At 49.6% G+C, this 17,501-nt stretch overlaps 1 protein-coding gene across 1 annotated transcript in view; it reads right to left on the bottom strand.

Annotated features, from left to right (window-relative positions):
* Nucleotides 1–291: 291 nt before the first annotated feature.
* The window catches only part of KCNJ3 (potassium inwardly rectifying channel subfamily J member 3), a 31,233-nt gene continuing 14,023 nt past the window's right edge, over nt 292–17,501 (bottom strand). The window contains exon 3 of the mRNA XM_010216296.2: nt 292–880. Coding sequence (XP_010214598.2) covers nt 297–880 — 584 coding nt within the window. The 3' untranslated portion in view covers nt 292–296. The remainder of the gene's footprint in view (nt 881–17,501) is intronic.

Raw genomic sequence — 17,501 nt, 5'->3', positions numbered from 1 at the left:
CCTACTACTTACTCTTAAGAAATCCCGGGGCGAGGAAGGCCCCTTGACATGTGTTCCGGAATATACAGTATAAATACAGTAGGAATCATGCCATAAAACGATATGCAAAAATGGCACACGGTTATTGCATGCGTGTTGGGCTGCTCCATGCCAGTAAGCATCAGCGGCCTGGCCGTGCCAGGCACGACGTCCCGTCCCGTCCCCGGCCGGGTCCTTGCACGGGGCTACGGTCCGCGGTGCCGGGACGCTCCCCGGCACTCCGGCAGTGCCAAGAATCCCCAAGTGCGGCGGCGCGGTTATGTGAAGCGGTCCGAGTTCATCTTCCTGAGCTTGGGGGGCAGGTTGCCCTCCAGCCGACCGCCCCCCGACAGCTTCTGCAGCTTGGGCGGCAGCTCGGCCACCGACTGGCTCATGGGATCCGACAGCATCTTGGGCGTCTTGGACACCAGTTTCTCCTCCGAGTTCCCGGGCACCGAGCTTATTCGCTGGAGCTTCATGGGCAAGTCGCCCATGCTGTAGGCCTTCTCCGAGGTCGTCGAGCTCATCCGCAAGAGTTTTTTGGGGAAGTCTTCCCGCCCCGTTATTTTCTGCAGCTTGGAGGGCAGCTTGGTGCCCACGTCGTCCAGCCCGTCCAGGCACTCCACCGAATTGTTCCTCTCCTTGCTGTCGCTCACGGCCGGGGCGATGAGGGGCGAGGACATGAGCAGCATCTCCTCCTGCTCCTTGACGCTGTAGGGCGGCGTGGGCACCTCGAAGGTGGCGTGGAACTGGGAGTAGTCGACCTTGAAGAAGCCTTCCTCCAAGGAGATGACCGGGAAGAAGCGGTGGCCCCAGAGCACCTCGTCCTCTGTATAGGAGGTCCTGGCTTGGCACGTCATCCCTGCGGCAAACACAAGTGCAAAACCGTCACCGGCGCCAGGGACCGCAGCCACATAGACACCGTGGGGATTTTTGAACATTTGGAAGAAAAGCGCTTTATGTTTTCACACATACAGAAGACATTGACATGGTGTCCCTTTGCATACGATAGCTATTAAACTGTCATCTCCAGCATGAGAGGAGCCAAAAATAGAGCATGGAGCCAAACCGTGCGAATGATTCGTGTATGTTATTCTGGACAAAGGGCAAACACAGGGCTGCACTGATAAGCCTGGCATTAAATAAATAAGAGCTGCTGATTATAAATAAAGCAACATCAGGGTTGTCCAAACCTTAAAGCACCACTGAGTTGCACTGAATGGTTGCACTGAGTTGCTGGGGCTGTTGCCGGGCCCCACGTACCCAAGCACAGCACAGAATTTTACTGCCCTTCCTCCCGGTGCTTTTTCAGCAGTCACCGTGTGCTGCAGTTTTTGTTTAGGAAGGGAAGTGGAAGCAATTGCACACCTAATGGATTAGGGGGGAAAGAAAAGATTTGTCACACAGACCCCAGGAGAAAAACGCAGGAAACTATGTGGTGAAGAAGGTATTTTCCGTGACACCCTCCATCTGTTATTTTTAATACCTTGCCTAAGGATCGCTATGGACTCACATCCATCTTCCAGCTAATGTATCCTCGTGTTAATGGACCTGTTAAAATTTTACCAAGTTGTCCACATTATTAATACTCATTTGCTACATGAATTTAAATTCTCTTTCAGAAGCAAACATACTGTATGCTGTGCATGCAATTAAAACCCCATCCATTTGTCAAAGCAAAAGGCTTAGACGCATTTTGCTGCTCACTCTTAATACCCATGTCCATCTCCAAGTGCTCCTCAGGGCCGTTAACGTTAACGTGCAATGCGCGTCAGCAAAGCTTGGCCTGAATACAGATTGCATTAATGCACCTGACAAATAGGTGTACTTAAGCAGATATTCCAGCATGCAAAACAACATAGGCAGCCCAGAAATCCTCTCTACTATTTTAAAAGCATGATCTGCAAAAGCTCTGCTCGTGGTATCGAAGGAAGGGCATTTCCTTCTGAAGGTGGCAAAGGACACAACGCGTCCTGAGGTGTGAGCAGAGGTTAAATGTGCCCCTTGGGTTGGCACATGAAAGGATGTTCTCTTTTTTTTTTTTTTTTTTTTGAGCAACCATGCGTTTTCCTCTCCACTTGCGCTCTCACCGGAGAGGAAATGCCCCCATCTGCCACCTTTGCACCTGCAATCCACGGTCCGTGCAGGCAAGGGCAATCTTGATGCGATGGTATTTACATAACGATACATTATTTTGCGCTCCTGCGGGACTCAGGGATCTTTACACCGTTAGGAAGAGGCAGTGTGTGATGTGCACAGACACAGACCTCTCTTGGGCACCCTGTACCGCAGCTAAGGGACACGGTGGCTTTTTGCAAATCTGGTGAAGACAAGCTGCTTCCTTTCACGTTTGTTGAAGTCACAGCAAGGCATCCTGATGCTCACATCTGGCCACTCACCTCCTATGGATTTTTCAGCGAAAATCAGCGTCTGAATAGTGTGAAAAGCCAGAAAATGGTTGCTCAAAACTTGAACTCCAGAATGATTCAACACTTCATTAATAGAACAGACTGTGAAGGCTGCTCTCCAGCCTTTCCTTTCTATTTGCTGTCCATCCGCGTCCTGCACCTGCAGAACACAGAGCCCTGCAGGGCGTCCCGGGCGGCTGCGGCGCGAGGGCAGCGACCGGGGCTCCCACCTACGGGGAGAACACGGCCGCGTCGCACCACGACGCTCTGCCGGCATCATCCCAGGGCACAAGGTGCATCAAGCTGAGGACAAACCAGCTTAAGCATAAAAGTATAAAAAAACAAAACAAAAAAATGTAAACAATGAGGTGCGCAGAGAGGCGGAAGGAGAGCAGGGTGAATCCAGCAACCAAGCGCTCGTTTATGCACCAGGCAAACATCAATCTCATGCTAAACATCTGAATTCCTCATCATATGGAGCAGCCAGCCCCGGCTTCTGCTTTCCTTCTCCATTTAGACACTGTTTATGCTCTGCTGCTATAAATACCTCCCCGGTTTATGCAGACCGCGCTGTTCTCCCAAGTGCTATCTTGACATTAAAAAATAGTAGTGAGAGCCAATATAAATACATTTTTTATCAGCTGGACCTGTTCTTCAGGCAATTTTTCATCACCCACAGGCAGGCAGGCGGTTTTCTGACGCCCTGCAGACAGCGTGATGCTCCCCAGGCTCATCCCGCGCCATGCCGGGCGCGCGGCACCGCGCGGGGCCAGGGCACGGCGAGGGGACCGCGTGGGCGCCGCCACCGCCGCCAACGCACCCCGCATCGCTCACAGAACGGCGGGGAGAAGAAAGAGAATAAAAGGAAAAATGAGCATGGCAGCATTTGGAATGGCTGCTCTGTGCTCAGCACTCAATTTTGCAGTGTTTTCCATATTTTGGAAAAATAAAAAATACCAACGCCAGCTCCTCGGCTGCCCACTGCACACACTGCTTAATGTTCAAAGCATGCCTAATGCCGTGGCTGCAATTTCCGCTGAGAATGTGGCCTGGTGGTGGTGGATTTTTTTTTTTTTTAACCTTTTTTTATACTCCCTGCAGGAAAAAGGACCATTTTGGAAGGCTCTGCAGCGCTCCCGCCTTGCGCGCTCGCCGGGAGCCGCTTTTGCACCGAGCCGCCTGCCTCTCCCCAGCCCGCGCCGCGCGGCGCGCAGCGTGCGGGGCCGCACACACGTGTCCCCGGGTTACCTTCAAATAAACAGCACCGTCTGGAAAGATGATGCCAGCAACAAAACCCCCCTCGCCCTTTGCTTTAGACGCACGAGTCCCCCGCGGCTCCTCCAACACCCACCCGACCATATGTCCCCGCGGCGCTGACACGGACTCTCCGACTGCAGCGCGGCGGCTCCATCTCCGCGCTGCAACGCGGGGCCTGCCGGGCGCTGCCGGCCTCGCTGCCCTCCCCGCTGCTGCCGAGCGCCCCGGGGCTCTTCCTTATTCCAACGCCACCAGCGTGACAGCCAATTTCCAAGCAACGCGGCTAAAAATAGCCGGCCAGTTGGAACTGTGTCACCGGGAGGCTCGCGCGGCGCTCCGCAAGGAGCACGGATACGGCTGCGCTGCCCTGGCTGGCACGTTACTGCCGCAGGCCTGCGCCGCGCCACGCGCTGCGTCGCGTTCTGGCAGGATGTATTTAAACGCTGTGGTGCACATCCGCGTGCGGGAGAGCGCGTTGCGCCGCGTACAGCGCGCGCCACGCTGCCGGCTCACCGGCGCGGCCGGAAAACACCCGGGAACACACAATTTCCCAGGAAAGGCATAAATAGATGCAGCCAGGTCTGGGTGCGTGGGGCCCTGCGCGGCGCCCGGGGACTGCTGGGACACAGAGCAATCAGTGTCCAGAGAGATTACGGAGTAAGCGGTATTTGAAGACCCCATTTCCATTTTTCACAGCTTCCTCTTCCAGAAGTTACAGCAATTTTTCTCTATAATAAAAGTGTTATTTGCAACAACTTTCAAAACACAAATGGAAGCCCAGGGAAGTATCCTGCTTCAAACACCCAGGTGAACCCTTTGTGCTGACGAGCTGCTCAGCAGGAACCTTCTCCAAGCAGCCTCTCAAAGCGGGGCCTAAGGAGCGCAAGGAAGGAAGGCTGGTTTAAAAAAAAAGCCAACATCATGCACAACTTTTCTGTACGGACTCTAATCCTAGCTTGTCACCTATAAAAATCACTCAGTAAAAAAATGCCATTGTTCCCAGTTCCCACAGGTTTAAGTAGCAACATTACACCTAATATATTCAAAATTGTAATTAATAACGTGGGTGCTCGTGTGGAGACAACTTAACGGTTGAATAAAATTCCTCCCATTTCTGCGGAGGCCTCTGCGCTCCCGCTGCGCCCGCAGGTGGTCGCGCTCCATCCCGCCTCCTCCTGCCGCTTCTGGAAGGCAGGACAAGGGCTCGGTGGGACAACGGCTCATGGAGAACTGCTCAGGTTTTGCAGAACAAACAATAAATAAATTGGTGGGGTTTAATCCCTTCCTAGGGCACAGACAGCTACACCTGGAAAATTCTGGCTTCCAGCAAGAGCCCCAGGTGGAAATGCCCAAGTGGTCTCCAGGGTGTCTCTTCTCTACTCCATTTGCAAAAATTATTAGTTTATTATTATTATTATGTTCTGTTTAGTATATACTCTTCCCTCTCTGCTCTTCAAGGCATGAAAATCACTTTGTGCCTTTTCGAACCGTCCCTGAGCGCTGCAGGGTCCCTGGGAAGGCGGGAGCTGGCTCACGGCCTCAACCTTCGTGCAAGTCACATCATTGCCCGGCTGCAGGAAGGACATTCCCAAGTGCTGGAATCTGCCTCGGCAGCGGCTCCGGCCGGCGCTCCGCAGGCGCCGGCACCGCGACGCAGCTCACGCCTTGGTGTCACGAGTGCTCCGTCCTCGTCAGGCCACCCCAAACCCAGGCTGGGTCAAACCCCAGGCGAGCGGGTCCCACCTCCTCCCTCCCAAGGAGCAACTGCAGCAGCCACAATAACATTACCCTACCTGCGAGTCATTAATTATTTTGTTTGTGTTTACTGATGCTCTCAGATTGATCTGCGTGGCGCTAATGAGGCATTTACTTGCAATTAGGAACCTCTTGCAGAAAGGGGCTCTGATTCCAGGAAGCTCTGCAGATGGGTTAATGCCAGCAGCGCGGCTCGGGCTCTGCCCCTGCGCACGGATGCATCACCTGCATTGCAAACCTGCACCGTGCATGTGCTGAGCTGCCCGGCCTCAGCCCCGAGCTCCTGCGAGCAGCAGAGTCTCTCCCGCGCGGCCCTGCGCTGCAGCATCAGCTCCGCAGTTTGCACCGAAACGCCAGCGCCGGGTTCGCACGGGTAACGTAGATCCACGCGACGTGCCACCATGTGCGGCCACCTCCACAGGAACGTGTGTTGGGCATGCTTTAAACTCCGGGGTCTTCCGGGAATAAATCCATTTTTGTTTCATAGGCACTCCTGAGTATAAAACATTAGATAAATTTCCTGCAGCTTTAAAAATCTGCCTCGGTTTGACTGCTGAGCGGTACTGTGAGATACAGCCACAAGCAGAGACGCCTTGCACTGAGATGCCTGCTTGGAAAGAAATATTAAATATAAATCTGTGCTATTTCATCATGCAACATTAAGTCAGCAATGTTCCACTGTGGGAAATCTCATCCCCATTACTGCATACAGGGTGGATTTAAGCATCTGCAGTGTAATGAGAAAGACGAAACAAGCTACAACGAAACATTAGGAATATGCTTAGCACTACAATCTGTGTCCTCTTAGATATTTCATCTGATAAATGTGAAGTGTCATGCTAAAAAATAAAAAGGGAAAAAAAGAATAAATAATTAATAGAATACTGAAGGGTAGTTTGGAAGAATATCTATATTTAGCAGGAAAGTCTCTAAGGTCTGTTCCCTATCTCACTTTTCTCCTCTGGCTCATCACATGTTATCAAGTGAGAAGCTCTCTTGAACCCCGGTTACATTAGCTGCCGATGCAACCAATTAATAACTAAATGCAGCTTCTCCCCAGCCGACCATCACGTTCTGGGGCACTTCCTGCTGCTGCTATGAACATCTGAGGCGTCCGAAATCCAAGCACAACTTCTGCAGAACCAACATTTAACAACAGTGAGCCAAGGCCCACAGAGCCACGGGGGGGCTGAGGTGGGCAGGGACCTCTGAGATCATCCGAGTGTCCCTCAAATGCGGATGGAGCTTGGAATGGGAGCAATGCCGAAGGTCCCTTCGCGCTGCCATCCCCCGGAGCAGCCGCGCCAGGGCTCCCGCCGCGCTGCTGGCCTGGTTCATGTGCTGCCATCTCCCCAGAAACTCCTAAAAAATACATCAAAAACGTCGGGGCCCTCGTGCAGCTCGACTCTTTGCCAGTTCCGTATAAAAAGTGAAGAAGCCAACACTGCGTAGGGATCCTTGGCATATTCTTTCACAAAGAGAATTCAGGTAAATATATATAGTGCTTAAAGGAGGAAAAATCCTAAAGAGCAACTAATGGCTGAATCTGGGTTCATTAAGAATAACTCCCATGGGATTAATTATGCAATTTACTGAAAAAAGCTAGAGATCGAGCAATAACATACGCTGTATGGTAGAAATGGAAGCTTCAAGTGGCAGTTACACTTTAAAAAATCATTTTAAGTAACACCCATGGGAGAAATAGGGACAGATATATAAATGAGGAATCCCAGGACACAGAATTAACGAGCCAAACACCATAAACTTACAACCACGGATGCTTCTTTAAGCTATAGTTGTTCATAATAAATGTCACATCTCTGTATTTTTAAACCTTTAAAGTATGTTAAATATGGGTGTTCCCCAGTTTTCAGTCATTCTGTGCACCCAAACCCATGCAGACATGGAGCTCCACGCTCGGGATCTGGGTCCTGAAGGGACCAGCACCGATACCGCGGGCACGGGGGAACTGAAGTATCCGCAGGGAGGTGGATTTGCAGGCAGCATTCCTGCTTTAAACTGGAAGATCATCCTTAGAAAGCATTGCTGTCTCATATGTCAAGCAAAAGCTCTCTCTGTGCTCCTGATTTGTTTTGTTTCTCACAAAACACGCTGCCTTAATAAAGCATTTTTACTAAGCAACAGAGCTGTTTAAGCTTTTCCTGGGAAAAAAAGAAGTCTCGCCTGAAAAGAGGGGAGGCCAAGAGGAGGCTGCGTTTCCAGCAAAGCAAAGACCTTAAGAGATGTGTCCAAGCGACACCACGAGCAGCAGCACTTCTGCAACATGGGCTCCTATTGGGAGCCCCAGCAGTGACAAAATTGGAGCAGTAAATCTGACCGCAAGAGCAAGCTGCTTCCTGAGGGCCCACCTGCAACGGGCTCGCTCAGCGGCTGCATTTGGAGCCAATACACGTGTGGCTCGGCCATCTCCTGGCCAGGTTTGCCCTCTGAACCCATCCTGGCCTTCCATCTCGGGTAAGGATTCCCAGCTTAGCCATCTCTGTCTTCCAATCCTGGTAAATTCCTCGTTTTCCCTCTACCCATTATGATGGCCCCACATCACCTTTCCCTACACAGGCCTCCAAGGCCAGGGACGCGCAGGGCTGGTAGCAGAAGTTGTGTTTCTGAGCACCAGAACAGTGACTGCACCTTTAGAAACCCACTAACAACTTACCCAGATGATTACTTTTACAAACCTTTGCCTTTCAAATAGGTGAGCAGGCTTTTACAACTTTTGCTTAGGCATAACGCATAAGTTATGTGTTATTATTTTTTTTTTTTCTGGAAGATACCAGGACTGCAGGCTCTACGGGCTGCTCCTTCCTTAGACCAGTCTTACCACCAAGCTGGCCCGGCATCGCTCGCTTCCCTTCCCAAGGGAGGTTATATCCCCCTCAAATGGGATACTTAATGCATATCACCTTCTTCTCTTTCATTCTTTCTTCCTTTTTTTTCAAAAAAAAAAAAAAAAGAAGAAGAAAAACCCCAAAGTGACACAGTTGTCTGTGTTTATGTTAATACAGAATTGGCTGTGGGATTTCAGCCGGTTCAGCCCGTTATCTGAGTGACGCTGTCAGGGAGGCAACGTGGGCTCTGCTGAAAACCCCCCTCTGCTCCCTCGGCTGCCGGGTTTTCCTCCTGCATCAGCCGTACCGGCGGTGCTGGAACTCCTCCTGCAGCTGGAGGTTCAATTTCTCTCCTAGTGTGTCTCTGCGATCTGCTTTTGTCTGAAACGATAAAGATTCACAGAAGCCGCAGCCAGCCAAAGATGCTAACCTTCCGAAATGGATTTGATGCATCTGCATTAGTGCAGATTCCCATCTACACGCAGCACTAATTCCATGTCTGGTTATTCCGTGCCAAAGTGCAGATATAGCTATTTTAAGCATTAAGTCCAAGCACTCGATGCAAAGAAAAGCTGGGCTGTGTTAACTGCTTTGCAGGAGCAAAGCATGGATTTTGACTTTTGCTAAGGAATTTCTGGAGTTACCCAGCGTCGCTGTGGTTATGACCAGCCTGGCTGCATGTGAACGATTAAACGGGACCACGGTCACTGCCAGGCTGGGGAAAGGACCGGGAAAAGGCTTGTCCGCCCGAGGGGGAGCTTTATGGGCTGAGGAAGGTTTTGCCTACAGCCCCTTGCTGAAAATTGGGCAGCGTGAGCAAAATGAGGACTAAAACTAAAAATTGAGGAAGATTGATACAAGTTAAATATTTTATTATATATAAAAAAGGACTTTTTCAGGAGTTAAACTTCTTGTCATGTCCTCAAATACCATGTTGTTAAAATAGTGTCATGATACTCACATAGATTAAAAAAAAATCTGTTTGGAGCAGCCTTAGGTTTTACCAAACACACTGAATACTATTCCCTGTGAAAACAATATTCAGGAGTGTGTTGAATCCAGACTTTTCCTGACATTGTCCAACAAGAAAATCATTTGGCTTCCCCCTCTTTTTTTTTTGAACTTGAATCTTTCTGCAAATTCCATGACTAGTTTCCCATTGCAGGACTGAGGGTTTCTATCCTTTTCTATCTCTCTTCTGACTCTACCTCTTTTGACGTATTTATTTTTATGCCGATTAAAAATCCTGTCCATTCCCATCAGTGAACAGGCAACCGTGTACCAAGAACACATCATCACAAAATGCAACCGTTTTACTTTTTCACTGCACCAACTTGCCAAAATGTATTTTCCTCTAGGCAAAGACCAAGCATGAAAACCTCAGCCTCACAAATTAATTGCCTGGAAATTTATAAATAACCCGAAGTGCAGAACCTGAACAGACACGCAGGCTTGAGCCCCTGCAAAGAAGGGCAGTCGGTGGCACACACACGTCCCAATGCGTGGGACAGCACCCAAAAAAACACTCATTAGGGAAGAGCATAAAGGCAAACGCAGTCGAGCAGCAGCCAGGGAACCCACTGGCATCAGGAAATCTTCGTTTTTGGGTCGGTGCACGGACCAGGGTTCGGTTTTGTACCCCGTTGCTCGAAGCAGAAGGCTCGAGCTTGCTGCACAACCCGCTCTGTGCCTTACGGAGCTGCTGCACAAGCAACGTGCTCAGGATCTGCAGAGCTGCAAGCCCCTTTGCTCAGCAGTGACACTTGGGAGCAAACACGCACTAAGGCACCTCCACGTTGCCCCAAATCACCTGGTTTCTACCCAAAGCGGGCGGCGCCGACGAGCCGCGCTTGAGAACGCTCCTCTGTGGAATTCGGGAGACCTTGAAACAGCAAAAGCAGCAAAGAGGAGAATCGAGAGCACCAAGTCAGGGTTGCGTGCCAGCAGAGTCTCTTCTGAAGACAAACAGCGCGTTCCTACTCGGTTATTGCAATGACTGTGCCGATAAAATGGCTTTTCAAGCCGTTTTGCAAATGTAATACTGGAATTCCGCAGTTTTCCGCAGCAGGGCGTTACTGGGGCTCTCCTTTGCTGCCTGTCCCATTTCTCCTGGCTCGGCTTCTCCCCAGCCCCAGGAGCCGGTTAAAGCCGCAGCCGAGCCAGGCCAGACGCAGCAGAGACGGGCACCACGTGTCACATCATTGTCACCTTCGCCAGCACCATCACGGATGGGGCTGGGGACCCCGCAGAGCTGCCCCAACTCTGACCTGCTACGAGCTGCATCCAGTGCAACGGAGAGGCAAGAGCTCAGCCAAATGTGCCTTTTGCCCAATAATGAGGAGTTTGGGCTTGCTGATGCAGACCATCTCCACACACCCCAGCACAACTGTGTCAGGTAGGGAAAGCTTCGCCATAAAGAATGTTCTTAACTTGTAAAATGACAAGACAACGTCATGTGAAATTGGCAGTCATGCAATATCTTCTTGGCCTGGCGACAGACATGTGCATTCCTCTAGGAAGCCTTTGGAAAAGTATCCCAGATAAACCAAAAAAGCTTTGAGATAAACAATAATTGAAAAAAAAAAAAGGAATTTAAGGTGGTGAGTCAAAATATTCAGGAAAAAACTCTATTGGGTAGCGCTCTAAATGAGGAGCAGTGATGCTAACGGCAGCGCCTGGGAGCAGGTAGGCGGCACCCATGGAGCAGACGGGCTCCGCTCCCGCTTCCCAGCAGACGGAACACGCGCCCGAGGCAGGAGGCCCAGGAATGCTCTGCAAGGCTTGAGAGGGATCAGTGGCACTGACAATGTTATCAATAATTTATTGAAAACAATACGCGGGGGAGGAAACCGGGAAGGCCATCACCAGCGACTTACATCAGTTCTGTTGAAATAAGACTTACCTAAGTGTTTACAATGCTCTTCCATGTCCACTTACATGTTTATTACAGGAGACAAAAATCTTAGCTGTTATTTTGAAATATTCACTAAGGACAGAAATAAGTAGCTATGCCAAAATAATGGCATAGGCTTTCATTAATACAATATGCAAAATGCTATCTTTGGAGAATGATTCGTATAAAGGAAGCATGCTTTGGGTGCCTTGCTTTTGCAAAAAAAAAAAAAATCCCGTGATATTAAAAAATACTATCCTTTCAACAGAATTATTTAAGCATTGCAGAACGATTTACATAAATTCTGTAAATTATAAGCATAGCTTTCATACCTCCCCATGAAAACATGCTCCTAAATACAAAGGTGTGAGGGAGGACAGCAAAACACAGTGCTCCACCATATCCAGCTATGCAACAAATGAAGAATGCCACATATTAAACTGTAAAATGAAAGGCCATGTGAGCATTTATATATGCAAAGAACATAAAGTTTAATAATGTTTAAGTATCACCAAGGGGCTCTACTTTCAGTCAAGCATGAGCTTTCCATTTAGATAAGGCTGCAAAATGTTTTCCACAGCACGTGAAAACATACTTTGCCTGCTTTCATTGCACATGTCCTCCCTCCAGACCTGAATGAATCCAAGGTTCCTAAACCAGAATTAACAAACTCCGCAGCCCTCCAGAGCAAACAGCCCCCTCTCAAACCCCGAGTCAGGAAACGCGCAGCAGGGGATTAGCCGGGGCAATGCAACACGAGGCACACAATAAAAACGCAGCACTAATAGTGCACTAATAGGCAGTGAGGGCTGCCCTCTGCACAGCGCTCACTGCCCTCGGCTTGCAAAAACCAACGGAGCGCTGGGTCGTGTTCCAGAGCAGCCGGCACGAACGCGGAGCAGGAGGGACGCGGGGCCCGGCCGCCTCCAGCTGCAGATCCGGGTCATCCGAACCGGGATCACGCCTCTCCGCGTGCAGGAGATAGTGAGCAGGCAGTTAGGTCCCGCCCTCTCAACCATGGATATATATATATTAGTATTCATGTGTATATATATATATGTATATATGTGTATATATATGCACACACAGGCACACACAGGGTCCTGCTTGGCCACATGGACATCGACCTCAGGAGTGACCAAGTGCCCCGGAGCGTTTGGGAACAAAAGGGCCCAGCCTGCTTCCACCTCCTCCTCCTCCTCCCTCCTTCCAGCACTCGGGTGGCTCCCGGCTCCCACCCCCAGCAGCCAAACTTAGTCCAGAAGGACCCAGTGCGGAGCCGGCGGGGCAGCAGCAGGACCCCATTTAAGCTCTCTTTGATTCAGCCAGAGCTGTAAAAAACATGTTATTTTCTATTGATTGCACTCCTCTTTTTTCCTCTCACTGCTCACGAGCTCCTTGCGGGAAGGATCCCCACGGGCAGGGATGCTGCAGCGGGAGGCAGTGGATCCATGGGCAGCCAAGGTCCCTCTTCCTCCCCTCCGCCTGCAGCCACCACTGAGTTTCATTCCTCAGGGCTGAAGATGCTGCCATTTCCCCCGCCAATTCTGGGAGAGAAATGGGGAAAAAAACATGCAGTTTTCTACTTAAAGGTTTTTTTTCCTGTTGTTTTTGTGCCAAAGCTGGTGGGTTTTAAACGCGGGAGTGGATACTGCGTCCGTCATGCGCTGGGACTGAAGGCGGTCGGCAGCTTTAGGGAGAAAGCTCCTTTTCTCCATGGGGCTCTCGCACCCAGCACAGCAGGGCACAAGGAGACGCCTCCTGCGAACACCTCCTGCACTGGGAGGAACCACGGAATAGCAGAGAGGCAGGAAACCTTGTCCCTACGTCCTGCACCCACAGCAAAATCCCACCCCAGGTCCAGGCATGGAAATTTGCACCTTATCCTTACAGAGGTCAAAGAGATGCAACGCTCCAACCCCTACGGGTAATGTCAGCTGCAGCACCAGAGCTTCCCACCTCCTTGCAGGAGGGTCCCTAGGGCAGCTCTGGAAACAGCCCTTGGCCATGCACAAGGAACGAGGGTATCCTGAGCAGAAAACAGCCCGGAAATGTTAATTCTGGGGGCTTTTTCACAGCAAGCAAACACAATAAAGAGCAAACATCCAGATAAGGGCAACTGCTATACATCAAATGGTGTATATGTGATGCAGGATACAAAATATCAGTGTAGTGTAGTAATAATTAGGCCCAATAACCATCCTTACTGAGTGTCTTAAGAGTAAATAGTTCAGCTCTGTAATAATACATTCAGCAGCAAACATGAGTCTAAAACATTCACTTTATTATGTTTTCTTAATCCTACTGAATTTGATTTTCCTCATCTTTATAATAAATTCACTCTTGTAAACATGAAACCACTATAAATGTTAATAGACCTCCACTCGATCATGCGTCCTAGGACTTGGTTTGCATTCATATTTTCAAGTACCACATTGCTCGGTCACTGATCTTCAGCAGCAATAAACGGCGCTGAGTGCTGGAAGAGATATCCAGACATTCCCAAATCAGATAGCGGAGTAAAAAACAAGATGATTACACAGCTCCTCTAAAGCTGTACTAAACAAACTATACTAAAATAGATTGCTTTTTTGACAGGCTCTTACTGGGTTGCATTAAAAAAAAAAAAAAAAAAAGGAATAAGCACTGGGAAAAACAATGTAAAACGTCAACGCCAATTTGATATGCCAACTTGGCAGACTAATTGCAAATGCTTTCAAACCAGTCATAAAGAGGTGCACTGCTGTAACACAATACTGCACATCCTATTTTCATGAGCAGTGATTCATTCATTTTGTTAAAAACTTTCATTTCATTTTCATTCCCAGATTTAATTTCTTTACTATTCCTACTTCACGTCAAGGCAGAAAATGAATATTCTATAATTTGATTGTCACGTAATTGCCTTTTAATTATTCCATTTACGTTAAGTTCATTTTTTCAACACAGTCTTGATCTAAATTTGCACTCGCTCTCCAGCATTCTGCAGATTTTGCAGAATAATTAAAAAAAAAAGCAGCAAATCCTGGCACAGCCTGTGGCAGCTGCTCCAGATCTGCGTAGGATGATGGTACAAAGGGCAAACGCAGAGGGCAGCCGGCGGGGCTGGTGCTGTGCTGAGGCCGCCCGCGCCGCGCTGGCTGCCCAGTGGCACCCCCAGGCCTGTGCTGCCTGCACCAAGTGCCCACGCGCTGGCATCATCTGGAGTATTGTGTCCAGTTCTGGGCTCCACAGGACAAGAGGGATGTGGAGCTGCTGGAGAGAGTCCAGCGCAGGGCCACAAGGATGATCAGGGGCCTGGAACATCTGCCCTATGAGGAGAGGCTGAGGGAGCTGGGCCTGTTCAGCTGGAGAAGAGAAGGCTGAGAGGGGACCTGAGCAGTGTCTATAAGTACCTCAAGGGAGGCAGTGAGGAGGATGGGGCCGGCCTCTTTTCAGTGGTGGCCACTGACAGAACTAGAGGTAATGGCCACAAACTGAAGCACCAAAAGTTCCACAGGAACTTAAGGAAAAAATTCTCAACAGTGAGGGTGCCAGAGCCCTGGAACAGGCTGCCCAGAGAGGTTGTGGAGTCTCCTTCTCTGGAGATCTTCAAACCCGCTTGGACGCAGTCCTGTGCCACGTGCTCTAGGTGACCCTGCGTGTGCAGGGGGTTGGACTAGACGATCTCTAGAGGTCCCTTCCAACCTTCAGCATTCTGTGATTCTGTGATCCTGCTGCCAGCATGCGGCCCACGGGAGCCCGCGCTCTCGGGACCTCTCTCTAGGGGACAGGTTTGCTGGCAGGGAAAAGGCAGAATTTAACATATCTTTTGTTTGCAGGGCCTACGAAAAATGTTTCAGTACGTGCAGGTTCTGGAAAGCGGGAGCTGCACGTGGCAAGGCGAAACGTCCCTGCTCGCCGACTGCTGTCCGAGGGGCAGCGCACGCGACCAGGACTGGGGCGAAGCCAGCCCAAAACAGCAGCTCAAAACCAAGCAAAACTGCAGGTCGATACCAAGCCAAGGTGACAATATCCAGCGTTTCTGAAACTCAACTGGTGCAAGAAAGATGCTGCGGTAGAAGTTTTGAAAAGACATCAAACTAATAGGAGCCCCTTCCCAGACACAAACACCCAAAAGTCTCTCTCAGAGGAAGGGGCAGCAGTGGCTTCCCGTCGAGGAACAACATCTTGCATTAAAGCAGAGAAAATGCTGCATTCGTTGCACACAACTGAGCAGGTGACTTCGACGCCGCTGTCCCCAAAGCTTCTGCTTTTGTGTGTCCTACAGAGCAGAGGGAAACCTTCCTTTTGTCAAACCCTGTCAGAGAAATTCCACAAATGACCCAGTTAAGGCTGCTAAGTATACCAAAATAACTGCAATCTCAACCTAAAAGACACAATTTTTGTGACAAAGGACTCATTTTCATGAAAAGCACAAAATTGCTCCTTATTTCACAGCAACGAATGGTAAACTCTTGCTAGGTTAGTCCTATTCTTTTCAGGTTATATATTACAAAGGCAACATAGGGTTTTTCCTAGCTCCGTCATCCGTCCCCATTATTTCCAACATTAAAATATTCACCACTATAGCACAGCACACAGGATACAGATCTTCTTTCTCACTTTTAGGCCCTATTTTCTTCAAGAGAAGTACGTTCTTCTTACACTGGGCAGCTCAGTACATTCATTTCAACTCTGATTATAGCAGAAAATGGGCAATGGGATATGAGTTTGAGCATTATATTTCATACTTATATTTTAAAATATGTATTACTATACACATACAGATTGCACCACTGAATCTTTCAGGCAAGGCAGCAGTATGCTGGGAGACATCTTCATTAAATTAGTTAAATTATGCTATAGAGGAGGCTGTGTTAAAACATCTTTTCCCCGCTATTCCAGAAAAGGCAACCCTTGTTTTACCCAGCCACCCTTTCCCCACTGCTGCATCTAAAGCGTGAGCAACCCATCTTGGCCTCATGAACTGAAACAAGCTCCGTTTGTGCTGGTTGCTATTACTAAAATCATGGAGTTATTTTACAGTGATCTCTGAGCTCTTTAGACATCCCCCGACACATTCCCCGCCGCACCAGAACCCGCCACCCATCTCACCCTAAATACGGGTCTTGCTCCTCATATTCTCACTGCGGTGAGAAAGGCTATTTTAAAAAAGCAGAGAATGCTGTAAAATAATAAATAGCAGGCAAAGCATGAGAAAAAGCTTTCTGGATCCTGCGACCCATAGTAATAACTTATCACTGTCAGCCAAAATTTATGATACTGAATATTGGGCTGGAGACCTGTTCTTAAGCGGTTTCAGGAATGTGCCTTCGCGCCTTGTTTTTCTCCCTTGTGCAATTGGCCAGACATAAAAGCTTGCTAACATCCGAGTTATTATTTATTATATTTTAATCTCTTCTTTCCCCGCCAGGATCCAAAAGCGTGTCCTCTGGGATCACATAAGGAACCTCCTAATGTTACATGTGAAGTACTGCCAAATCACTCGACAGGACAACGCTGCACTGGCACGCGGGGCTGCTGTACCTGGAATACGTGAAACGGAGAAAACCATCACGTCCCCTTGTGCCATCTCTTGTATTAACCAGTCCAGTTGCAAAGCCAAGCTTCCCCTACAAGGAAAGTCTCAATCAGATCAGCCTTTAAGGGTTGTCTTGCCTGCAGTTATGGAAATTAAGATAGAAAATGTGTTTGTGCACCTAAAGGAATGATCTTTGCAAAAGCCTTTAGCACAACAGTCGGCAAAAATCCCTCTGCACTGCAGATCTCTGCTCTCACGCTCCAATAGGAGCCGGGGAACATCCTCGCCAGGCAGTGACTGCCGGGACGTGGCAGCGCATGTGGCAGCGGGTGACACGGACACGAGATGGGACAGACCCGGGACATGGGCACAGAACGGGCCCCGGGAACGCGCCAGCGGCCACCGCGCTGAGCACGGCGAATCGCGCGGCACGCGCTCATTAACAGCGGCATCCCCGGCGCACGCGCGGGCGGCGATGGCCTTGCACCTCCTTGCTGCTTTCCGGGAACGCATGCAGAGCTCCGGCAATCCCGGAAACTCCTACAAGACTCGTATTGAAGCATTCCCTGAGTAATCCCAGGAAATTGTCACTATCGCTCGTCTCAGCAGCAATTCCCAGCAAATCCCGCAGGAGCCGGGCAAGGGCTCAAGGCATGCGAAGGTTTGAGTCCTCCTTCCTTCTTTTCTTTCCTTTTACACTTGGAAGAAAATTGCAACCTGTTGACTGACAAAATCCCCAATGAACTCAGATCAGTGCAGATAAATGAACTCATCCCCGACTGCACTGGGAAAAATGTCCC

Source organism: Tinamus guttatus, unplaced genomic scaffold, assembly GCF_059628265.1.
Source record: "Tinamus guttatus ecotype Peru unplaced genomic scaffold, ASM5962826v1 Tinamus_guttatus_pri_ptg000073l, whole genome shotgun sequence".
Taxonomy (NCBI): domain Eukaryota; kingdom Metazoa; phylum Chordata; class Aves; order Tinamiformes; family Tinamidae; genus Tinamus; species Tinamus guttatus.
This window is presented reverse-complemented; position numbering and strand designations above follow the sequence as displayed.